Here is a 25,867-nt window from a genome sequence, read left to right on the forward strand (position 1 = left end):
ATGGGCTGAGAAGTGGCAGATGGAGTTTAATTCAGATAAATGCGAGGTGCTGAATTTTGGGAAAGCAAACCTTAGCAGGACTTATACACTTAATGGTAAGGTCCTGGGGAGTGTTGCTGAACAAAGAGACCTTGGAGTGCAGGTTCATAACTCATTGAAAGTGGAGTCACAGGTAGATGGGATAGTGAAGAAGGCATTTGGTATGCTTTCCTTTATTGGTCAGAGTATTGAGTACAGGAGTTGGGAGGTCATGTTGTGGCTGCAAAGGACATTGGTTTGGCCACTGTTGGAATATTGCATGCAATTCTGGTCTCCTTCTTATTGAAAGAATGTTGTGAAACTTGAAAGGGTTCAGAAAAGATTTACAAGAATGTTGCCAGGGTTGGAGGATTTGAGCTATAGGGAGAGGCTGAACAGGCTGGGGCTGTTTTCCATGGAGCATCGGAGGCTGAGGGGTGACCTTATAGAGGTTTATAACATCATGAGGGGCATGGATAGGGTAAATAGACAAGGTCTTTTTCCTGGGGTCGGGGAGTCCAGAACTAGAGGGCATAGGTTTAGGGTGAGAGGGGAAAGATATAAAACAGACCTAAGGGGCAACGTTTTCATGCAGAGGATGGTATGTGTATGGAATAAGCTGCCAGAGGAAGTGGTGGAGGCTGGTACAATTGCAACATTTAAAAGGTACATGGATGGGTATATGAATAGGAAGCATTTGTAGGGATATGGGCTGAGTGCTGGCAGGTGGGATTAGATTGGGTTCGGATATTGGGTCAGCATAGACGGTTGGACCGAAGGGTCTGTTTCCATGCTATACATCTGTATGACTCTGTGACCAAGTCTGTCTGTACTAACGAGCATATCAATAGGGGGCAGCAGTGATAGCCTGTAGCTCTGGCTGGAGCACCAACAGGCAAGGCTTGGATGAGATCAGCATGCAGGTGGGCATGGGGTGAGCAAACACAGTGAGAGCAAGTGAGAAATGCTGAGGTGCAGCCTGATCCAATCCTTGCAGTGGGTGTCTGTTTCTAAGCGCAAAGTGTGTGTGCACTGCGCAATGCCAGTCTAACAGGGTGCTTCAGAGATGCCACGATGGTCACTTATGTGGTCAGTAAATGTCGGTGCCAAAGCCCAGAGAAGAAGGGTGTGTGTGTGTGTGTGTAGTCAGTGCCAATAAAACAGTGCCCTGACATGTAGTTTGGTCAGAAGCAATTCAAATCTCCTTTGGAGCAAGTGGTGAGCTGAATTTGCCAGGTGCCCACTCTGGGTTCCATGCCAGGTTTTCACAATGTCTGGTGTGTTTTATAAGAAGTAAAACTGAATATTAATGACTAGGAGAAAGTGAGGTCTGCGGATGCTGGAGATCAGAGTCGAGAGTGTGGTGCTGGAAAAGCACAGCAGGTCAGGCAGCATCCGAGGAGCAGGAGAGTCAATGCCCAAAATGTTGACTTTCCTGCTCCTCAGATGCTGCCTGACCTGCCGTGCTTTTCCAGTGCCACACTTTTTGACCCTGAATATTAATAAGGTGAGTTGGCTTGTTAACCAGGCATTTAACAAGCAATAATCCCCTTTAATTGGCAACTCACCACTACCTCGTGAGAAACGTGGCGCTCCAGGTATAGAATATAAAAAAAGGCCTAGTGAGGCTGCTTGTGAAATGTACAAATGTCAAGATATGTCTCTAGTCAAATTCGAACACAATGCTGTCATATCCCATGTCATTCAGACCCTTATGAGATTTCATCTGGTGATGTTTCAATGCAACAAATTAACATCTAGGAAACTGAAGTCATTAGCTGATCAAGTAATACAAAGGGTGAACAGAAATTATCTGGTTAAAGACTCTTGCATTCTATGCTGTTTACCCATGTGGATGAGTGAAGAAATTAGGTTCATTTCTTGGCCTGTGCTAAAGTAACTCGTTTCAGCTCAGGAAATGATAGGGATGTTAATTAGCTTCTTGGCTAGAATTGGAGTAAGAGGAGTTCAATTTACTGGTTTCTCACTCTGACCAATACCAAATGACCTTGCTGAAAGATGTGCATACCTGGTGGGCTTGCCTCTGATGTTTTTTCAATGAGTTGCCAATGTGGAAGAAGATTAGCTATGAATTATAAAACAAATTAATTAAGACTGCAGCATACAAGATCTGCTGTTGAACCTGAATCTTATTTAAAATGCTGGAGAACCTCAGCAGGTGTAGCAGCATCTGTGGAGAGAAAGCAGAATCAATGTTTTGAGTCCAGTGACCCTTCTTCAGAACTAAGACTTATTCCTGTGTGCAGCACTGAAACTGCGATGTAGAACATAGAACAATACAGCGCAGAACAGGCCCTTCGACCCTCAATATTGCGCCAACTAGATGATGCTGTGAGGGGACAGGAGAAGGCAAAAGCAGTAAAACATGTGAATGCGGTTTACTGATTTGATGCATCTTTGCTTACTTCAGTGTGGAAGCTCCAGTGTGTCCATGTCCAAATATTGCTCATTCTTTCCTCTGGGTAGCATCTTTAGGGCAAAAAGCAAGAGTTCATAATTCAGGCTGGTGTTCTTTTCTCAGATGTTAGAGTTGAGTAATTTTTTAAGGAAAATAGAGGCACACAAGTGTAGGCAGGAAAATAAAACAAAGAGAAAGCTGTCTGAGACTCTAGAAGACATGCATATTTAAATCGTAGATGGATTGATGGTGCAAGGCAGCTATGGATTACTTAGTATTTAGTTCAGAAATTCTTGACTGTTATGATGGTCAATATGTTTTTTTTATCAAAGGGCAAACTTGTCCGACTAATTTATGAGAGCTTTGCAAGGAAATCTGAACGACATTGGATAGAGGGGAACCAGTTGTGTTTGAACTTCCAGCAGACATATGGCAAGATAGCTCACAAAAGGCGAAGTCATAAGACAAGAGCCCATGGTATTGGAGGTAGTGTAATGGCATGGATAGGGATTTGGCTCATGGGCAGCAAAAAGTGAGTGGGATAAGGGGATCGCTTTCAGGTTGGCACAGGGGGTTCCACAGGGATCAGTGCTGGGACCATAACTGTTCACAAAAGGAAATGAATACATTGTCATCAGATTTACAGATGACTCAAAAATAAGTGGAAAGGCAGGTTGTGAAAGGGATGCAAGCAGTTTATAGAGAGAGTGGGGAGGCAATAGCCTAGTGGTATTATCGGTGGACTGTTAATTTGGAGACCCAGGTTCTAGTCCTGCTATGGCCGATGATGGAATTTGAATTCAACAGAAATCTGGAAGTAAGAGTCTAATGATGACCATGAATCCTTTGTCAATTGGTGGAAAAACTCATCTGGCTTGCTAATGTCCTTCAGGGATGGAAACAGCCATTCTGGTCTACATGTGACTCCAGACCCACAGCTAATGTGGTTGACTCTTAACTGCCCTCTGAGCAATTAGGGATTGGCAATAAATGCTGGCCCAGCCAGTGATATCCTCATCCCATGAATAAATTTTCAAAAAATATTGATAGGTTAACTAAATGGCAAAAATTATGTAATGTGGAAAAATATGAAGATATTCGTTTTGGAACGAGAAACAAAAGAAAATGGTGTTAGTGAAATGCGGAAATCAGCAGAAAGCTGCAACAGAGCTTAGGGGAAAACTTGTGCACGAAATACAGAAAGCAAGTACACAGGTGCAGCAGGTTTTCAGAAAGGTTACTAGAATGTTGGCCCTTATTTCAAGGGAGGAGAAGAATAGGGAAGTCTTACTGCAACTGCACAAGGTGTTGGTGAGCCCACGTCTGGAGTTTTAGCCCCTTATTTGAGAAAAGAAAACATTCATTGGAGGCAGTTCAAAGAAGGTTCCCTAGGATCATCCCTACTATGGATGGACTGTATTATGTGCAAAGGCTAAACAAATTGAAACTCTACTCACTGGTACTTAGAAGAATGAGAGGTGATCTTAGAGTAAAGGGAAGACCTTTTAGAATGGAGATAAGGAGAAACTTCTCTAGCCAGAGAGTGGTCAATCTATGAAATGCATTGCCACAGCAAACGGAAGAGGCCAGGTCATTGAGTATATTTAAGACAGCGATAGGTAGGTTCTTGAGTATCAAGGAGATCAAGGGTTATGGGGAGAAAGCAGGAGAATGGGGTTGAGAAACTTAACAGCCATGATTGAATGGCAGAATAGACTCAATGTGCTGAATGGCCTAATTTCTGCTCCTATGTCTTATGGTCTTATGACCTTATTGAAACATAACAGATTTCTAAGGGGCTTGACAGAGTAAATGCCAAGAGGATGTTTCCTGTCATGGGAGAGGCTAGGATCTGAGGGCGTTGTCTCAGAATAAAGGTGCCAATTTCAGACTGAGATGAGGAGGAACTTTTTCTCTCAGAGGCTTGAGAGTCTTTGGAACTCCTTGCCACAGAGCTGTGGAGGCAGAATTGTCGTGTACATCTAAGACTGAGATAGAAAGACTCTTGATGAGTAGGAGAATCAAGAGTTAAGGGGAAAGGGCAATAAAGTGGACATGAGGAATGTCAGATCAGCCATGATCCTAGTGAATGCAGGAGCAGGCTAGAGGGGCTGAATGGCCAACACTATTTCATTTGGTCTTGCAGTCTTTATGTTCATGTTCTCAACATGGGCGAGAATAGTATTTATAACAAGATGCTCTGATCCAGAATGGACATTGAATATGTTCAATGAAGGCTTTCTAAAGGAAATTAGATTAAAATTTGACAAAAGGAAATAATTGTGAGGCTGAGGGAAAGAGCAGGGAAGTTGGACAGAGTGGATAGATTCTTTCAAGAGCAACCTCCAAATAACGCTAGGTCAAATCATTTCCTATATGCTGTATCTTTCCAAGTTTATATGCGGTGTTGCAAATATTAGTCATAACTATCCTGAACCTTCGCTGCTCGTATGAAGCACTTTTCAGGCTGAACTCTGTTGAAGCCAAGTAGAAGTTTTGAAACATGTCAGCTGGATTTTTTTGTGTTGTTTATGTTTTCATTCCTCTTTGCAAGTAGCTTTCCCTTTTGTGTTTGGCAGGTTTTGTTGAGTTGGCTCTTGCCGAAGATCTCGAGAAAGAAAATTTTGGTTGCTGTTGTAAGTAGACAACACTTCGCCAGTAGGTAAGTGTAAAAGTTTTCAAATCACTCATGGACTGGTGTTACTATCACCGGAGTCTGGTGCTTTCTTAGATACAGATGGTTAGAAACTGCTGCTTCTCTACAGGGGTCAGAGTTCAAAATGCAGCTCACACCGATTAAATGGCGCAATATGGAATCATTTCTAACTCTCAAAGCAGAGGAGAGGGAGCTTCATTTAGCAGCTAACAATCTCATATTTAATTTTGGGAATATTTTGTACTGACTCTAGATGTTTTAATTGACAAGTAGCTTCCTCTGGGTAGGTGTGACTTCTTAGAAGGTAAAAGACAGATAGTGAAACTTGTGAATGAGAGACACTGGACTGTCTGATCTCATATGCTTCAAATTGAAGCCCCAGTATGACCAGTAGATTCACAATCTTTTCTTATTGGCTTTTCCCTGTGGGTCAGTAATGGAAGAGGGACACGGAATCGGAGGTGCTTTATGCCTAATCATATGAGTTTCCAAATCAAACTAATCTGTGGGTGCATTTTCTGAATCCAAATTAACTAATAGCTCAAGCGTTTATTTATTGGTTTATTTATTTTCTTTTTGGCAGATTGGAAACCATTTGCTCCTAATCGCTAGATGTCGGTCCCACGTGCGTACATGTGACTCTGTTTTGTTGTGCATGCTGCAATATCGGAGACCCTTTAAAAGAAAGAGCTCATTAGCTATCTGTGAAAGTCAAATACTGACCTTTAATCACCAGTGGTTATGAGTGACAGTAGGTGGGGTGGTGGAGGAGGCAATGTTGAAGACCATTGTTACTGCAGTGGGGTAAATGCTCCAGAGCAAACATTCCAGATGAATGTGACCTGTCCTGGGCCTGCTAACGGCAGCCTTCATGAGAGATGGTGGGGAGGGGGTGAGTGATGGGATGGAGTGAGAGACGCACTCTGTCCTGGGATATTAGTGAATTCAAGATTGGCCTCAAAGTAACATTCCCCAGACTCAAACATCCTTCTGACAGACATTGTTACGAATGACAGTCCTAGAAAATCTATCATCCATAGAAACATACTCCAGCCTGAGGAAACATAAGAATAAAAATTGAATTTTAAAAATTGGATCAATGGATGAATACATCACAGGATAGAGGTGGATTAATGCATGATGCAGTAGAGACACAAGACATGTTCCAGTGCTTGGGAACGAGTTCACATTTCTGCTGAAACTCTAATCATGATGATTTTGGTCACGAGTTTCTTTCAATCACTCCCTTCTCCGGTAGTACCATGACATGACCATGCGAGCTTGCTCAACACCATCTGCTCTCCAACTTCCAATGAGAGTTGTGATTCTGAAATCAGTGCTGCCACCATATTCAAGAAGTATGCTGTCTAACCTACCTCTATCTTTAATCTCTCGCCTTCCACCTGCTTCTTCTTCCCCTTGGCATTCTGACCAAGTTCACACAAAGAGCACAGTCTCAACCTTATCATTTATTACGCTCCTGCCCTTACACGAGTACTTTTGAAGGAAGCCCCTTCTAGCTCTCCATCACCTCGAATGTCCAGTCCTGGTCCACATTGTTAGTATGAGGTTTGTTATGGGTTTTCACTCATGACCTTATTACTGATGTTATATGTCTTGATAATGTCCAGGAATCATCAGTTCTTACCAGAGAAGTCCTTGAGGTATCTTATATGATCTTTGATGGACAAATCACTGCTTCATAGTTTCTCATCAATGTTCATGATTATCTCATTTTCTTGGGAAGTCTGTGCTGTATTTGATAGACTCTTCATTCATGTATTTCCTAGAACCTCACCATGAAATTCCTTATTAACATCAATGATCTCCTCCACTAAACTTCAGACTGTCTGCTGGTGAACTAATGATTCAATTCTACATTTTAATAGCTTCCTTCAGATCTTTAGTTGCCAAAGGGCATGTAAACTCTGTTCCCCTCAATGTATTGGCTGGATTGCTCCATCCTCAGCAGCTCTGTGACTCAGAGGGAGACGATAAAAAAATTATTTCAGTTCTCTTAAGGTCAGTTCCTTCAAGCGTCCCAAAACCAACCAGCAGCCACTGTCATCTTTAGCCCTTTGTTTATTGATATCCCTTGCTGAACGACCTGCCCAGACCACAGATGGAACTCTTAAATTATTTACTTTATTTTTTGAAGATTATTGTTCCACTTTTTCGTCATCAGATATATATTATTGTGAGTCATTTGAGTCCACAAGCTGTTATTCTCAAAACAGGTCTTTCTAATCTCTTAGTGGGCGGCACGGTGGCACAGTGGTTAGCACTGCTGCCTCACAGCGCCAGAGACCTGGGTTCAATTCCTGCCTCAGGCGACTGACTGTGTGGAGTTTGCACGTTCTCCCCGTGTCTGCGTGGGTTTCCTCCGGGTGCTCCGGTTTCCTCCCACAGTCCAAAGATGTGCAGGTCAGGTGAATTGGCCATGCTAAATTGCCCATAGTGTTAGGTAAGGGGTACATGTAGGGGTATGGGTGGGTTTCGCTTTGGCGGGTCGGTGTGGACTTGTTGGGCCGAAGGGCCTGTTTCCACACTGTAAGTAATCTAATCTAATCTAATCAAACCTAGTTAAGGTACAAGAAAATGCTTATATACATCTTTCCCCCTCTCTCTGTATGGGTAAGGGTAAGTGCTGCTCGCAACCTTCATTTTTGTTGCATTTATGCCTCTCGTATGTCATCCTAAATACTCTCCCTCTCCGCTCATCCTAAAGCACCATTACCACTCTCCATCCTTCCTTCTTCTTCCATCCTTTAGGCTTCACAATCCACACTTAACACCAGCTAATTGCTACCTCGGATACGCCTCATCCATTTCAATCCTTGGCCCTTCACCTTAGCTGCTCAGTTTGAAGCAAGTTGTTCCATCAGGTTGATGTACTAAACCACCTCAGCCTTGGGTTCAGTAGAAGCCTTTGATCTCTGGAACCTGGTCATAAAATTATTCCGGGCAGTCTTGATCCATTTCTTTTCAGGGTTCCTAAAGGTCTGGAGCAAACTGTACAAAATCACATTAGATAGCTAGTGGAGAAAGGTGAGATCCTGTTTCAGAGGACCAAGATTCCTCACCTTCACCTGACCTCGATTAATGAACTCCTTTCAATTGTTAGTTAATCACGGAGCAAAAGGAGCATAAATTAAAGGCAATGTGCCCATGTCAAAATCAAGTCAGTTGTTTATATTAGGACAAGGCTCAAAAAATTCAAAATGATATCACTCGTGGTGAAGTGATGCTGAATTTCCGATTTTGAAATTCTTATATTGCAACTTCCAAAGAATTCACACAGCATTTTTTAAATTCTCAGTGGGAACTGGGAATCAATTCGCAATCAATAAAGTATTTTTGATGAGTTGTTACTGTTGCAAAATATTAACCTGACCTATACCTTGATTGTACAGATATATATGTCTATGCTAACCCCATGACCATATTAAATTATTTTAGTAGCTAGTCACATATTAAAGGAGTTGGAAATGGATCTTATACCATAATACATTTTACAAAAAATATATGTGCATGGATGGGATGTATGGGATGATACAGCTCTATGCGTTTGTGTAAAAGCACTGTAAGTGAAATTTCCCATTGAATAAATGCAGCGGCCGTCAAAATATTAATGAGATGGGCAGCTCCCTGTCATTAGCATTCCATTAGCAATGGAACAAAACTAACTTTCAGCGCAATGGTCAAGTGTGCAAAATCAGCTTCGATTGCAGTTTAAGGCTTTCACTTAACAACTAACACATACAGATTCACATATGATCATGCAGGTTTTCAAATTATTTCTTTAAAACTCCATCTTGTTTTGACAGGAACTATGATTCCAGTCACGGAGTTTAAGCAGTTTACTGACCACCAGCCTGCGTTTAGAGTGTTGAAACCATGGTGGGATGTCTTCACCGACTACATAGCCATCGCCATGTTGATGATCGGTGTGTTCGGATGCACATTACAGGTACGTTTCCAAAGACTTTAAAAGCTGATGTTAATTGTTTTAGTGCCCTTTAGCCACTTTTGTTTTAATACAAGTGGATGCTGACTTTCCCATTTTGTGATCAATTTTGTTTTGTGGTACTTTTTGAGATGCTTCCTTTAAAACCATATCGACAGCGTCTGTTGTATTCCATGCATCAACCTTCTCTGTCACTTCATCAAAAAAATTCAACTGCTTGAGTCAAATACCATTTGTCTTTTACAAATCCTTCTGCTGGCTCCCCTGAAACCTCTCTCTGTGAGTTATTTATTTCTTTGTTGTTTCTATAAACTTGCCAATCACTGATGTGAAGATGCCCAGCTATGAGGAAAGTCCTTACAATTTTCTGGCTGCCACTCTGAAATCCTCTCGCACCTCCTTTGTATCTAGGAACATCTTGAAGAGATTGACCAACTCTAGTTACTACTGTTTTGCCAGTATCCTGTTACTTGATTAACAGTCAGTGGGGGAGCACTTTGGGGCCAGCGACCATAATTCTATTCGTTTTAAAATAGTGATGGAAAGGATAGACCAGATCTAAAAGTTGAAGTTCTAAATTGGAGAAAAGCCAATTTTGACAGTATTAGGCAAGAACTTTCGAAAGCTGATTGGAGGCAGATGTTCGCAGGTAAAGGGACGGCTGGAAAATGGGAAGCCTTCAGAAATGAGATAACAAGAATCCAGAGAAAGTATATTCCTGTCAGGGTGAAAGGGAAGGCTGGTAGGTATAGGGAATGCTGGATGACTAAAGAAATTGAGGGTTTGGTTAAGAAAAAGAAGGAAGCATATGTCAGGTATAGACAGGATAGATGAGTGAATCCTTAGAAGAGTATAAAAGAAGTAGGAGTATACTTAAGAGGGAAATCAGGAGGGCAAAACGGGGACATGAGATAGCTTTGGCAAATAGAATTAAGGAGAATCCAAAGGGTTTTTACAAATATATTACGGACAAAAGGGTATCTAGGAAGAGAATAGGGCCCCTCAAAGATCAGCAAGGTGGCCTTTGTGTGGAGACACAGAAAATGGGGGAGATACTAAATGAATGTTTTGCACCAGTATTTACTGTGGAAAAGGATATGGAAGATATAGACTGTAGGGAAATAGATGGTAATATCTTGCAAAATATCCAGATTACAGAGGAGGAAGTGCTGGATGTCTTGAAACGGTTAAAGGTGGATAAATCCCCAGGACGTGATCAAGTGTATCCGAGAACTCTGTGGGAAGCTAGAGAAGTGATTGCTGGGCCTCTTGCTGAGATATTTGTATCATCAATAGCCACAGGTGAGGTGCGGGAAGACTGGAGGTTGGCAAATTGGAGGTGACTATAATAATAAGCAGGAAGGAGAGATGGGAAAATTATAAAGCTCAAAAGCAACAAGTTTGAGGAATCAAAATAAGATGTCTTCTCTGTCAAAAAAGTGAAGTATTACATTCCAAATGAGTAAAAGAAGAATTGGTGCTGTTTAAGATGTTCATCGGTGGAGGTTTTGTGGTGCATCACTGCCTCTGAACCAGACAACTCCACGGTTCAAGTCCCACTTCAGGACTTGAAGCTCAAGGAAGGCACTTAGTGGCCAAACATACTGAGTGTTAACCTGAGACTCCTTCCAAAGGTGACCGGCTTAGAGAGCTGGTGAGATTCCCAGTCAGCCCTGTGAGGGGAGGAATATTGGAGCCTCCACCATCACTATCAATACAAACTAAGAGCAGAAGTACATTCCTTGAGCCTGCTGTGCTACTCAGTGAGATTGTGACTGATCTGATTGCACCATGTAGGAGACAGTGAGGTCTGCAGATGCTGGAGATCAGAGTTGAGAGTGTGTTGCTGGAAAAGCACAGCAGGTTAGGCAGCATCCAAGGAGCAGGAAAATCGACGCTTCGAGCCAGAGCCATTAACCAGGATTCCTGATGAAGATCTCCGGCCCGAAGCATCGATTTTCCTGCTCCTAGAATGCTGCCTGACCTGCTGTGCTTTTCCAGCATCACACTCTAAACGTGATTGCACCATGTTCCTGCCTATCTCCAATAATCTCCACCCCCTTGCAGAAGTCTCCGAAGACAAACACGTGCATGCAAAAAGTGCAATTTGGGCTCACCCTCTGGCTGAAGAAATTCCTCCTCATCTCAGTTCTAAAGGGTCATCCTTCTCTCTGAGACTATGCCCATGGCTCCTAGTCTTTCCTACTAGCAGCAACCTCTTCACTCTATCCAGACCTCTCAGTATGCTGTACATTTCAGTGAGATTCCCATCGTGCTTTGAAACTCCATCAATTCCGACCCAGAGTCCTCAACTGCTCCTCATATGACGAGCTCTTCATCCCCAGGATCATTCTTGTAAACCTCTTCTGGACCTCCTCCAACATTAGCACATCCTTCCTGAGATACATGGCCCAAAACTGCTCACAGTATTCCAAATGTAATCTGACCAGAGCCTTATGCAGCCTCAGCAGTACATCCCTGCTCTTGTATTGTAACCTTCGTGAAATGAATGCTAACATTGCATTTGCCTTCTGAACTGCCAATTGAACCTATCTGTTAACCTTAAGAGAATACTGAACTGGAACTCTGAAGACCTTTTGTGCTTCAGATTTCCGAAGCCTTTTACGGTTTAGAAAATAGTCTACACCTTTATTCTTCCAACCAAAGTGCACAACCTCCCAGTTATTGGAACCAGTTTCTTATAAGAGAACAACTCTGTCATCCTCTGGGATTATGGTGAATTTACTTTCATTAGATTACATTTAGATTGTAGAACCTAAAACATTCCAGTAAATGTGCTGGACATGTATTTAAAATAGTTTATTAAATACTATATATTGAATACATTAAGATGTTTGAATATTGCTTGATAGTTAAATAAAGTTTCGGGCACAGTGGCTCAGTGGTTAGCACTGCTGCCTCACAGCGCCAGGGCCTTGGGTTTGATTCCAACCTCGGGCAGCTGTCTGTGTGCAGTTTGTACATTCTCCCCATATCTATGTGGGTTTCCTCCAGGTGCTCCGATTTCCTTCCGCAGTCCAAAGAAGTGCACGTTAGCTGGACTGGCCATGCTAAATTGCCCCGTGATGTCCAGGTAAAAACAATGACTGCAGATGCTGGAAACCAGATTCTGGATTAGTGGCGCTGGAAGAGCACAGCAGTTCAGGCAGCATCCGAGGAGCAGTAAAATCAACGTTTCGGGCAAAAGCCCTTCATCAGGAATAAAGGCAGTGAGCCTGACGCATGGCTCACTGCCTTTATTCCTGATTAAGGGCTTTTGCTCGAAACGTCGATTTTACTGCTCCTCGGATGCTGCCTGAACTGCCGTGATGTCCAGGGATGTACAAGTGAGTTAGCCGTGGGAGATGCAGGGTTACAGGGTTGGGTTGGGCCTGGATGGGATGCTGTTTGGAGGGTCAATGTGGACTTGTTGGGCCAAATAGCCTGCTACCACACTGTAGGGATTCTGTGAAACAAAATATGCAGGTTGAGTGGTTTGCACTTTTAGACTGTGATCAGTGATGCTCATTCATTGACGGGGATGTGCTGCCATCTTCTGGATTGCAATGGTATTATTAAAAGGAGCTTGCAGTAGATACATGAACTTGTCACGGGGCCATTGTAATCTCATTCTATAGATTTATTTTGCTGTATGAAATTTCCCCTGATAATTTTCATACAACAGAATAAATCTATATATTTACGTGCTTGTTGACTGGTGGTTTTTCTTTGAATAATAACTAAAGCAATGAATATTTGGTAAATTTCACTTATTGCCTTAATTACAAGAACATCACAGTTTGAAAAAACTCTCTGCAGTGCTATAGGTCTGCCTCATTTGCCTCAGTGGGTATCAGTCTTGCCTCTGGATCAGAAAGTTCTTGGTTTACGTCCCACCCAAGACAGTCCAGGTTGAAACTCCAGGAAGTGATGCACTGTCTGGTGAGACAAAAAATTCCCTGAAAAATAATTCCAAGGCACTAGGGCAGTTGATAAGGCTGAAGCATTTTCAGTCAGAAATGCCAAGTGGATGATCCATCTCGGCCTCCTCCAGTGGTCCCCATCATTACAGATACCAGTCTTCAACCAATTCAGTTCACTCTACATGACACCAAGAAGCAGCTGGAGGCACTGGATACTGCAAAGTCTATGGGCCCTGACAACACTCCAGCATTGGTACTGAGGTCTTGTGCACCAGAACATGTTGCACTCATAGCCAAGCTGTTCCAGTACAACCACAAAACTGACATCTACCCAACATTGTGGAAAATTGCCCACATGGGTCCTCTTCACAAAAAGACCTTGGTTATTCACTCTATCCATGTCCCTCATGATTTTATAAACCTCTATAAAATCATCTCTCAGCCTCAACACTCCAGGGAAAACAGCCCAGCCTCTCCCTACAGCTCAAATCCTCCAACCCTGGCAACATCTTTGTAAATCTTTTGTGAACCCTTTCAAGTTTCATAACACCTTTCCTATAGCAGGGAGACCAGAATTGAATGCGGTATTCCAAAAATGGTGTCACCAATGTCCTGCACAACTGCAACTTAACCTCCTAATTCCTATACTCAATGCACTGACCAATAAAGGCAAGTATATCGAATGACTTGTTCATTATCCTGTCTATCTACAACTCCACATTCAATAAACTGTGAACCTGCATTCGAAGGTCTATTTGTTCAGCAGCACTCCCCAGGACCTTACCATTAAGTGTATAAGTCCTGCTCAATTTGCTTTTCCAAAATGCGGCACCTCACATTTATCTAAATTAAACTCCATCTGCCATTCCTCAGCTCATTGGCCATCTGATCAAGATCCCATTGCATTCTGAGGAAACCTTCTTTGCTATCTATTAGACCACCTATTTTGATGTCACAGAGTCATATAGCATGGAAACAGATCCTTCAGTTGAACCAGTCCATCAACAGTGCTATCAAGCATTACTTACTGAGAAATAACCTGCTCAATTTGCTCTGTTTGGTTTCCACCAGGTAGATGGATAATGTGAGGCTATGCATGTTGGCAGGTGAATAGAGGAGCTGAATATTATTTGAACAGAGAGAGAGATTTCAGAAGGCTGCAACACAGAGCGATTTGGGGATCCTTGTGCATAAATCACAAAACGTTTGCATCCAAGTTTAGCAAGTAATGAGGAAAGCAAATGGAATGCTGGCCTTTATTTTAAAGGGAGTGAGTATAAAAATAGGGAGGTCTTGCTAAACCTATACAAGGCAATAGTCAGACAATGCCTGGAATATCGTGAAGAACTTTTGGACTCCTTATCTAAAGAAAGATTTTTTTTTGATTTGATGTATTATTGACTAATGTTCTGAGGTACAGTGAAAAATATTGTTTTACGTGCTGTCCAGGCAAATCATACCTTACATAAATACAGCAGGGTAACCGAACAAAATGCAGAATACTGTTACAGTTCCAGAGGATGTGCAGAGAACGATCAACTCCAATATACAAGAGATCTTTTCGTAAGTCTGATAACAGCAGGGAAGAAGCTATTCTTGAATGTTTTGGTATGCATTTCCAAACTTTTGTATCTTCTGCCCAATGGAAGAGTCAATAGAAGGAAGGGTGGTTTTCATGATGGACTGAGTTGCATTCACAACTCTCTGTTATTTCTTACAGTCTTGGGCAAGGTAGTTGCATTACTAAGCTATGGTGCATCCAGATAGGATGCTTTATAGAATTTAACAAACGTTTCGTCCCCTGGCTAGGCGACATCATCAGTGCTTGGGAGCCTCCTGCGAAGCGCTTCTTTGATGTTTCCTCACCAGAACGAAGGACCCGATACCCAACATGAGCAAGATGAATGTAGTGTGCAAAATACCATGCAAGGACTGCACTAAACACTATATAGGACAAACAGGAAGACAGCTAACAATCCGCATACATGAACATCAACTAGCCACGAAACGACACGACCAGCTATCCTTAGTAGCCACACACGCAGACAACAAGCAACATTAATTCGACTGGGACAACACTACTATCATAGGGCAAGCCAGACAGAGAACAGCCAGGGAATTCCTAGAGGCATGGCATTCATCCACAAACTCCATCAACAAACACATCGACCTGGACCCAATATACCAACCACGACAGGCGGACAGCTGAAACTGACAACCGGAAGCGGCAGGGACAGACCACTATAAACACCGGAGGAAACATCAAAGAAGCGCTTCGCAGGAGGCTCCCAAGCACTGATGATGTCGCCTAGCCAGGGGACGAAACGTTTGCAACAAAAACTTCCAGCTCGGCGAACAGAACCACAACAACGAGCACCCGAGCTACAAATCTTCGCACAAACTTTGAGAATTTAACACCATTGAAGGCTGTTGTGTTGGGCACTGTCTTCAGCACAGGACTGTAGAGTTTAGTTGGGATAGAGTCATTAAGTGTTGTCTGAGACTTGATGGTTATGCTGTTTAACATGCAAGTAGTTCTGTGCTGTAGTTTCAGCAGTTCGATACATCAGTTTGAGGTACGCCTAGTGCTGTTCCTGACACACTCTCCAGTAATCATCTTAATGGAGCAAAGCAAGCATATGGATTATTTTCTCGTGAGATACATTTGAAAGATCAAACTTTGAATAGCCAAACAGTTGGAGCACTGGGTACAGTGCTGATCATCACTTCATTTAAAGGATGTAGAGGCAGTACAGTAAAGATGAAAATCATAATAGATCTACATGGTTATACCTATTCCAGCTGTACAAGCAGTTGTAGGATTTTCCCTCTAACAGGATATCCACCTAACATGGCAATGCTTATGTTATCCCTCGTAATAAAAATGCAAAATAGATTATGTGTTTTTAGAGAATCCACCAGATAATTACAGCTGTTGGCAGTACAGAACTTGAGAGTTAATGAAAAAAGACACATGTTTTTCATTCTGCACTCATCAGGACATATCACAAGAATACAGTCTCTATCAATAAGAGCCTACTTGAATAGAAAGCAGTGTTCCCCTTTAATGAAGGGTCAGTAACGAGGAGGCATAATTATAAGGCACAAGGTTTGATTTGGATTTGAGAAAAAGAGGGTGTTGGGAATCTGGAATGCATTGCTTGGGAAGGTACCTTTAATAAGTATGTGGGTAAGCATTTGAACATGAAGGCTATGGGCCAAGTGCTGGGAAATGGGATTAATGTAGGATTGGTTAGAATAGACCCTATGAGTTAGAGGCCCTGTTCTGCCCAATATGACTCCTTGACTCCAAGTACTTTTGATCAAAATGAGGTAGCTGGAGGAAGATCCTGTGTAGCTTGCATGGACTGATTGCGCTGAATGGCTTGTTTCTGGACTTTTTTATTCAATGTAATTCTATATGCTGACCAAACTTAACCCTCAGTCACTATCACAAAAACAGCAGGGATGTTTTGTTGTCATTTGTCAAGGGCGGCACGGTGGCTCAGTGGTTAGCACTGCTGCCTCACAGCACCAGGGTTCTGGGTTTGATTCCAGCATCAGGCGACTGTCTTGTGTGGAGTTTGCACATTCTCCCTGTGTCTGTGTGGGTTTCCTTCCACAATCCAAAGATGTGCAGGTCAGGTGAATTGGCTGTGCTAAATTGCCTATAGTGTTAGGTGCATTAGTCAGGGGAAAGGGTCTGGGTGGGTTACTCTTTGGAGGGTCAGTGTGGCCTTGTTGGGCCAAATGAATAGCTTGTTTCCACACTGTAGGGAATCTAATTTGTGTCTTTGTGAGATCTTCCTTTTTGCAAATTGTACTTCTTTTTCCTCTCAGACAGCTCTCTGTGTAATTCCCTTCCTCACAGCATAGTGGAGGAGGGCCCATTAAACCTGGTTGAGGCTGGGTTAGATTCAGGATTGACAAGGGAGTCCCACAGGTTGTAGCACGTGGCTAGGAGAGTAAAGTTGGGTGTACAATCAGATGAGCAGTCAAATGCCAGAGCAGATCTGAAGGGCCGAATGGTCAACGGTTACATCTAATTCCTGTGTATGTATGCTACAGTGCTTCAAAAGTAGTTATTTGGCTGGAAGGCACATTGTGATTTTTTTTTTGTAAACGGAAGTTAATTCTTCATTGCATGCAAATCCATGTTAATGTTTTTATAGTCTGTGGTGACTGCATGTAACTGAGTGAAAAGCTGAGATCAGCCTTGAGACTGAGTGACCTCTTTTTGTGCAATAATCGCTGTGATTATATGATTCATTGATAAACATTCTATTTAAACTTGCTCACAGGTTATACCTTCTAATGGTGTGTTTCTCTTTACCTGTCTCTCTCCCAGGTCATGCAAGACAAGATCATTTGCCTCCCAAAGCGTATCTCACCCCACAATCTTCACCCTGTTCAAAATCAAACCTTGGTCAACATTTCCTCAGGTCAGTTTGTAACACCAGCAATGCTGCCACTATCACGCCCAGCCTCTCACACTTCAATTGAAATGAAAGGACTGAAAACAAACCTTGATCTTCAGCAGTACAGCTTTATAAACCAAATGTGCTATGAGCGTGCCCTGCATTGGTATGCCAAGTATTTTCCCTATCTCGTCCTGATACACACTCTGATCTTCATGCTGTGCAGCAACTTCTGGTTCAAATTCCCTGGCTCCAGCTCGAAGATCGAGCACTTCATCTCGATCCTGGGCAAGTGCTTTGACTCGCTGTGGACCACCCGCGCCCTGTCCGAGGTGTCCGGCGAAAATCCCGAGGAGAAGGACAGTAAGAGCAGCCAGAAGAGTCACCAGGTCCGAGTGGCACCGGGGCTGCCCAACACTGAAGGCAACCTGGTGAAAACGCAGTCCTTGCGCTCCATTCCCGAGAAGATAGTGGTGGAGAAGCCAACGGTCAGTGCCCTAGACAAGAAGGAAGGTGAGCAAGCAAAGGCACTGTTTGAAAAAGTCAAAAAATTCCGACTTCACGTGGAGGAAGGAGACCTTCTGTATTCCATGTATGTCCGTCAGACCATCATTAAAGTCATTAAGTTCATCTTCATCGTTGCATATAACAGCATCCTGGTCTCTAAAGTCAACTTCACTGTGGATTGCGAGGTCAACATCCAGGAGATGACCGGCTACTGTAAGTTTTCCTGCAATCACACCATGGCCCACCTGTTCTCCAAGTTGTCCATTTGCTATCTGTGTTTTGTCAGTGTCTACGGCCTCACCTGCCTATACACACTGTACTGGCTCTTTTACCGATCTCTTAAGGAATATTCCTTTGAGTATGTCCGCCAAGAGACTGGGATCGACGACATCCCAGATGTGAAGAATGACTTTGCCTTCATGCTGCACCTGATAGACCAGTACGACCCGCTGTACTCCAAGAGGTTTGCGGTCTTCCTGTCCGAGGTCAGTGAGAACAAACTGAAGCAGCTGAACCTAAACAATGAGTGGACCCCGGATAAACTCCGGCAGCGGCTGCAGACCAATGCTGAGAACCGGCTGGAGTTACAGCTTTTCATGCTGTCGGGGCTGCCAGACACAGTGTTCGAACTGACTGAGTTGCAGTCTCTTAAGCTGGAGATCATCAACAATGTCACCATCCCAGCCACCATTGTGCAGCTGGTGGACCTTCAGGAGCTCTCCCTGTACCAGTGCTCAGTCAAGATCCACAGCGCCGCCCTGGCATTCCTGAAGGAAAACCTTAAGGTCTTCCGTGTCAAGTTTGACGACATCCGTGAGCTCCCACACTGGATGTATGGGCTGAAAAGTTTGGAAGAGTTGCACCTTCAAGGCTCTTTGAGCCCTGACCTCTCCAAGAACATCACCCTGGAGTCCTTGCGGGAACTCAAAAGCCTCAAGGTCCTTTGCATTAAAAGCAACTTGACCAAAATCCCACCCACAATCGTTGAAACTTCCAGTCACCTTCAAACACTGCGCATTCAAAATGATGGCACCAAACTGGTGATGCTCAACAGCTTGAAGAAAATGGTGAACCTAACTGAGCTGGAACTCATCCACTGTGACCTGGAGCGAATACCCCACGCTGTCTTCAGCCTGATTAATCTTCAGGAGCTGGACTTGAAAGAAAACAATCTGAAATCCGTCGAGGAAATCATCAGTTTTCAGCATTGCCGCAAGCTCACCTGCCTCAAGATGTGGCACAACAGCATCATGTACATCCCAGAGCACATCAAGAAGCTCTCGAGCTTGGAGCGTCTCTACTTCAACCACAACAAGATCGAGGTTCTGCCCTCGCATCTTTTCCTGTGCAACAAGCTGAGGTCCTTGGACCTGGGATACAACGATATCCGGTTCATTCCGCCAGAGATAGGCGTCCTCCAGAACCTGCAGGAGTTCACCATCACCGGCAATAAGGTGGAGAGCCTGCCCGATGAGCTGTACTTCTGCAAGAAGCTGAAGGCACTGAGAATTGGCAAGAACAACCTGTCCGTCCTGTCCCCAAAGATCGGCAACTTGGCGCACCTCACGCTGCTGGAGCTGAAGGGGAACCATTTTGAGGGGTTGCCTGCAGAGCTGGGCGCGTGCCGGGCACTGAAGCGAAGCGGTCTATTGGTGGAGGACGCCTTGTTTGATGTGTTGCCATCCGACATCAGGGAACAAATGAAGACGGAGTAGAATGTGGGGTCAAAAGGGACAGTCTAAATGTCAGCCATATTGTCACCACTTTTAGAATCACGTGACCCTTGATGGGTGAGTCTGTCGTGAGCTAGTTGTGGTCTTTTGTTTTGCTTATTTTCCTTTTAAGTTGTATAACTTGAGAGAGAGAGAGAGTCACTGCCAACATTTTTACATTAATCTTGTATTTTATAATCCATCATGTTCCTTTTAGCTGCGCTGTGTGAAACATCTGATGGAATCGGTGAAGATTGAATAATTTGCGGCTCACCTCTGTTGTCATTAACAAATTTTAAGCGATGGATTTTAGTGCATTATAAAACTTCTGGCTTCATGCCAGAGAAACCTGACCAGAGCAGACCATTGCCTTCCCACACTGAAAGGAAGTTATCAGTGTGGATATGACTGACAGAAATATCTGTCTGTGAACTTGTGACCAGCCTTTTTTTTTAAGAAGAAGAGATATTTAATATATAAAATCAGAAGTCTGTGGTGAGACGAGACGGCGATTTCTCCCAAATTTATTTATTTAATGAAAAGAAGTGAAATGTGCCTTTTATAGGGTGTTAATGCCCAAAACTGCTGTGCAGGCTAGTGTATCATGCCACTAAAACACTGAAAAGATATCAGCCAACTGATTCAAATATTCATTGCTTATCAGTTTTTCACTGCAATGTACTAGCAGGGAAAATAGGATTTTGCACTAAAAACAAAGGGGTTGTCATTATGGTTCAGTTGTAACCCAATGTGAGCTCGTACTTGCTGACGGGACACTGGAGGGTTACAGGCTGTGTGGGGACTAGATGCCACTTAGGCAAAGGTGAGGACTGCAGATGCTGGAAACCAGAGTTTAGATCAGAGTGGTGCTGGAAAAGCACAGCAGGTCAGGCAGGATCCGAGGAGCAGGGAAATCGACGTTTCGGGCAACAGCCCTTCATCAGGAAACTAGAAGCCACTTGTTAAATGGAGGCTGCAGAGGAATTAATGCTAAACATAGGAGCTGGAAACTGAGGTACGCTGATGCAAAATCTTGTCAGATTGATCTGCATCTGTATAGTGTATGGGGCAATGGATGACTATAACCGTGTTATAGCATCTCAGTATAGTGGCTATGAGACTGCAGAGCACAAGAGACCAAACTGCTGCGGAGAAGTGTTGGTAAATAAGAAATGTTCAATACATTACATAGAAAATTTCTTTTTAACAATTATATGTAGGCTGGCAGAGCATGATAGGATCAGTATGATGTAGTCAAATACGTAATTAGGAGGATTTATGACAGGAGTTCAAAGTATATGGCCTCACCCTGGTCAAAGTTATTTTTTTATGCAAAATATCTTAAAAAGCACTAAACATCCCCATGTACCTAGATCGATATATGCATATAAGATGTACAATATAATTAATTATCTTATTTGTGGGAGAGGGCCATTTGGAATGTAACTATCAAAATGTGAGCCTGCCAATCTGAGATTACTCAAACTAAATCATAAAGAAAATCATAAAACTAAATCATAAATTGCAAACCAGGATGTTAGTGTAGAATGTGTGACAGTCAGTCTTTACACTGAATTAACTAAGGATTAACTCTGGTTTCCAAACCAAGTGTATCAACAACAACCTACATTTGCACGCACTTTCTATCCACAAAGCCTGCCTTCCTGTCGTCAGTATTTTGCATCACATCTCTATCATAATTTTCCCGTAAAATATTTGTATTCCCACATTCCTAGTAGAAAGCTAAAGCACCTTTTAATGTTTTCTAAATATTTATAATGACTGCAGGCTGCCCAAAAGACACTTTTCTTCAAAGCAAAGGCACCTTCATGTCCAACCCAAAGTAGTACTTAGCCACTGGTTCAACTGCAGAGAGTACACACAAACACTGCTGATGGGTTTGACCATTGGGTCAGAGAGCTAAGCTAATGCCAACTTATTATGCAGCTCCTGCGTCAATGTGAAATGAAAATCACTTAACAGGAATATTATGGCATTAAAGGATAATTGAGTTTTGTTGTCTTAATTGTCAAGGGGAAATTTTAAAGCTTCCTTCCTCAACATTTACACATTAGTCATATCATAAAGTCATTATTCAGGAGTTAAATGTTGAAAGGGTGATGTGGCAGTTGATTTTGATGAAAGGACCAATGGATCTTTTTCTGGTCCACGCTTTAGACAAACAACATTCCAAACTTTATACAACGGGAGATTGTACACAGAGTTTAATGCTTGACTGTTTTGTTCAAAGTTAATTTACCACAAATAGAATTACTTTTGTATCTAAATGAAAACAAATGAAAGAAAAGTGCAAAGAAAAACGTTCAAAGCTACTTATAGAAACATAGACAATAGGAGCAGGAGTAGGCCATTCAGCCCTTCGAGTCTGCTCCATCATTCAATATGATCATGGCTCATCATCTAACTCAGACCCCTGTTATTGCTTTCTCCCCATATCATTGATCTCTTCAGCCTTACGATCTAACTCCTTCTTGAAAACTTCAGTGTTTTGGCCTCAAACACTTTTTGTGTCAGAGGTTTCTGTAGATTCACTGCTCTCTGGGTGAAGACATTTTCCTCATTTCAGTCCTCGATGCCCTCCTAACTGTATCCTCAGACAGTGACTGCTGGCTCTGGGTTAAAAGTGCACAGCTAAAAGTAGAGGGCTTTCATTTTACACTTTGCTTCACAATCCCTGGAATTAAAAGCAAATATAATCCTTCATCTTTTATGCTTGAAATCTTAGAAGCAGGAAGCCACAACTTGTACAATCTTGCTCAGAAGCTGTGTGCAACAGGATTAGCCAAGGCAGGAGAAGAATCTCGTGTTTAGGTCTGTTTTTCCAACAATGCCAAGAATTTACCTGGTCTTTAACACACAAATCTTATTATCTGCCCTGTTCTTCAGTTTTAGACTCCTCACTGCACCTTGTGCCAAGTAACCATCATTCAGCTTAAGCTGATAGCCGCTGGCCAATCTGTACAGATGTCACTCCATCATCAGTTACTAGTTATTGTATGAGATCATCGTACTTTCACTTGTCTTTTGAATATTCTCTGTCCTTGTGGAGGCATATGTTCTTCTGTTTCTCATGTCAACTCTCTGACAACCTAGTTGAGAAAGAAAGAAAGTCTTGCATTTGATGTCATCCAAAGCTCTGTTTATGTGTCCATATTCACACCAAATCCAGTTCATTTTGTTAGGTTGGCTCCCAGTTAATGAACGCCTTTAGTTTAAAATTCCCATGTTTGTTTTCAACTCCCTCCATGCCCACCTCTCTCCTTCATGTCTGGAATTTCTTCCAGCTCTACAACTCCCTGTCAGACTTGTACTTTTCCAATTTCTAGTTTTACTTGCTTTACTACTAATGGCTATGCCTTTAGCTGGCTCAATTCTAACTTTTGGAATTTACCTTCTCAACCTCTTCCCTCATTCTATCTCCCATTTCTCCTTTTAAATATTTATGATACGAAAGTCGGAGGAGTTGTTGACAGTGAGGAAGCATGTGGCAGGTTACAGCAGGATATAGAGAAGCTGCAGAGCTGGGCAGAAAGGTGGCAGATGGAATTCAATGTAGCTAAGTGTGAGGTGATTCACTTTGGGAAGAATAACAAAAAGATGGGGTACTGGGCTAATGGTCGGATACTTGGTAGTGTGGATGAGCAGAGGGATCTTGGTGTCCATGTACACAGATCTCTGAAAGTTGCCACCCAGGTAAATAGTGCGGTGAGGAAGGCATATGGCGTACTGGCTTTTATTGGTAGAGGAATTGAGTTCCGGAGTCCTGAGGTCATGATGCAGTTGTATAAGACTCTGGTACGGCCGCATCTGGAATATTGTGTGCAGTTTTGGTCGCCATACTATAGGAAGGATGTGGAGGCATTGGAACGGGTGCAGAGGAGGTTTACCAGGATGTTGCCTGGTATGGAAGGAAAATCGTATGAGGAAAGACTGAGGCACTTGGGGCTGTTTTCACTAGAGAAAAGAAGGCTTAGGGGTGACTTGATTGAGGTGTACAAGATGATTAGGGGGTTAGATAGGGTCGACAGTATGAACCTTTTCCCGCGTATTGAGTCGGGTATTACAAGGGGGCATAGCTTTAAATTAAGGGGGGGTAGATATAGGACTGATGTTAGGGGTAGGTTCTTCACTCAGCGAGTCGTTAGTTCATGGAATGCCCTGCCAGTAACAGTGGTGGACTCTCCCTCTTTATGGGCATTTAAGAGGGCATTGGATAGGTATATGGAGGATAGTGGGTTAGTGTAGTTTAGGTCGGCTTGGATCGGCGCAACATCGAGGGCCCAAGGGCCTGTACTGTGCTGTATTCTTCTATGTTCTTCTATGTTCTATGTTCAAAGGGTACCTCTTGGACCAAGCACTTGTCCAACTGCCCTAATGCTACCTTATGTGGCTAGGTCTCAAATATTACTTCATTGTCTGATTATGTTAAAGGTGATATATTAATGCAAATTTTCAAGCTTTCAGAAACTCAGAACAAGCCAAAGCTCTTTACAGTCAACAGCAGTCCCAAACTAGCAATGTGATAATGAGCAGATGACCAGAAACTTGCAGATGTGATGCCTCCCACTTGTGCAGGTGGAGCACTGGCAGATCAGTGTGCTTCAGCATAACACCAACTGGGGTTTCAAGCTGTGGCCAAATTCCAAAATGTTTCAACTTCCAACCAAAAGAGATGCCCCTTCAAAGTCTTGACTTCACCTGACGAAGGAGCAGCGCTCCGAAAACTTGTAATTTCAAATAAACCTGTTAGATGATTAGCTGGTATCACGTGACTTGTGACTTTAGCTAAGAGAGTACAGCCGATTAAAGTAATTGTTGTGTTGTAAGTATATAAACCATTAATATCCTTTTGGGATATTATTCTATGCATTATTGTTATGGAAGTGTTAACTCATGAAATTGAATTTTGTTTCTGTTATGGTAGCGTGTTAGGAGTTCAGAGAGGTGATTCACATCTTTGTTTTGAAGAAAACCCCATGTTATCTGAAAGGACCAATTGATTTAGCTTTGCTTCCCATCTATGGAAGTTGCATTGTATAATGATTATGTGTGATGCAGAAACTATTGAACACTTGGAAGATGGCCATTTGGCCTCACGTGTCTGTGCCAGCTCATTGACTGACCCACTCCATGAATCTCATTCCCTTGCTTTTTTCTGTAGGAACATCCATTTCCCTTTTGAAGGCTACTCTGGAATCTGCTTCCATCAGTCTAGGGTGCCATGACAACTCGCTGTGTAGGAGAAAACGGCCTCCTCACCTTCCCCTCTAGTTCTTATACCAGGGTTCTGTTCCTATTGAAACTAATGGAGCAAAGCTAATTCTGATTTTATTTTTGTTTATACTAAGGATGCTGAAAAATAATAAAAAAACAAAAGGCGTAGTCAGCCCAAAGAGATAATTTTGGGAGAGCCAGTATTCCTTCAGTTATACAGTCACACAGCATTGAAACAGACCCTTCGGTCCAACCATTCCATGCCGACCATAATCCCAAACTAAACTAGTCCCACGTGCTTGCTCCTGACCCATATCCCTCCAAACCAGTTTCCTATTCATGTACTTATCCAAACATCCTTTAAACGTTGTAACTGTACCCACATCCACCACTTCCTCAGGGAGTTCATTTCACACAAAACCACCCTCTGTGTAAAAAAATTGCCCCTCATGTCTTTTTAAAATCTCTCTCCGCTCACCTTAACAATGCGCTCCCTAGTCTTGAAATCTCCCATCCTACGGAAAGATAACATCCATGAACTCTCAGTATTTTATAAACTCAGTATTTTATAAACTTCTATCAGATCGCCTCTCAACCTCCTACGCTCCAGTGAGAAAAGTCCCAGCCTATCCAGCCTTTCTTTATAATTCAAGCCTTCCATACCCAGCAACATCCTGGTAAATCTCTTCTGAACCCTCTCCAGCTTAATAATATCCTTCCTATAACAGGGGGACTAGAACTGACACAGTATTCCAGAAGAGGCCTCACTAATGTCCTGTACAACCTCAACATGACTTCCCAACTCCTATACTCAAGGACTAAGCAATGAAGGCAAGTGTGCTAAATACCTTTTTAACCACCCTGTCTACATGTGATGCAGATTTCAAAGAATTATGTACCTGAATCTCTAGGTCCCTCTGTTCTACAACACTACCCAAGGCCCTACCATTAATTGTATAAGCCCTACCCTTGTTTGTTGTACCAAAATGCAATACCTCACATTTGTCCAAGT

The 25,867-nt window shown here is 42.8% G+C and overlaps 1 protein-coding gene across 4 annotated transcripts in view; it reads left to right on the top strand.

Annotated features, from left to right (window-relative positions):
• lrrc8c (leucine rich repeat containing 8 VRAC subunit C) overlaps positions 1-25,867 on the top strand; it is a 138,334-nt gene that overhangs the window by 18,547 nt on the left and 93,920 nt on the right. For 2 of the 4 annotated variants that reach the window (XR_015758106.1, XR_015758105.1), the window contains exons 2-5: positions 5,017-5,099; positions 5,677-5,718; positions 8,921-9,063; positions 17,332-19,698. Coding sequence is in view for 2 of the 4 variants with exons in the window: in XM_043698739.2 (XP_043554674.1) it covers positions 5,706-5,718; positions 8,921-9,063; positions 17,332-19,623 (2,448 nt within the window). In the remaining 2 variants the exon portion in view is untranslated. Of the gene's footprint in view, positions 1-5,016; positions 5,100-5,676; positions 5,719-8,920; positions 9,064-17,331; positions 23,105-25,867 lie in introns of those variants that run through there. The other 2 variants (XM_043698739.2, XM_043698741.2) reach the window with 2 other exon arrangements.

This window comes from Chiloscyllium plagiosum, unplaced genomic scaffold (assembly GCF_037043375.1).
Source record: "Chiloscyllium plagiosum isolate Xiang-an unplaced genomic scaffold, Cpla_swu_hap1 HiC_scaffold_9, whole genome shotgun sequence".
Lineage (NCBI taxonomy): Eukaryota > Metazoa > Chordata > Chondrichthyes > Orectolobiformes > Hemiscylliidae > Chiloscyllium > Chiloscyllium plagiosum.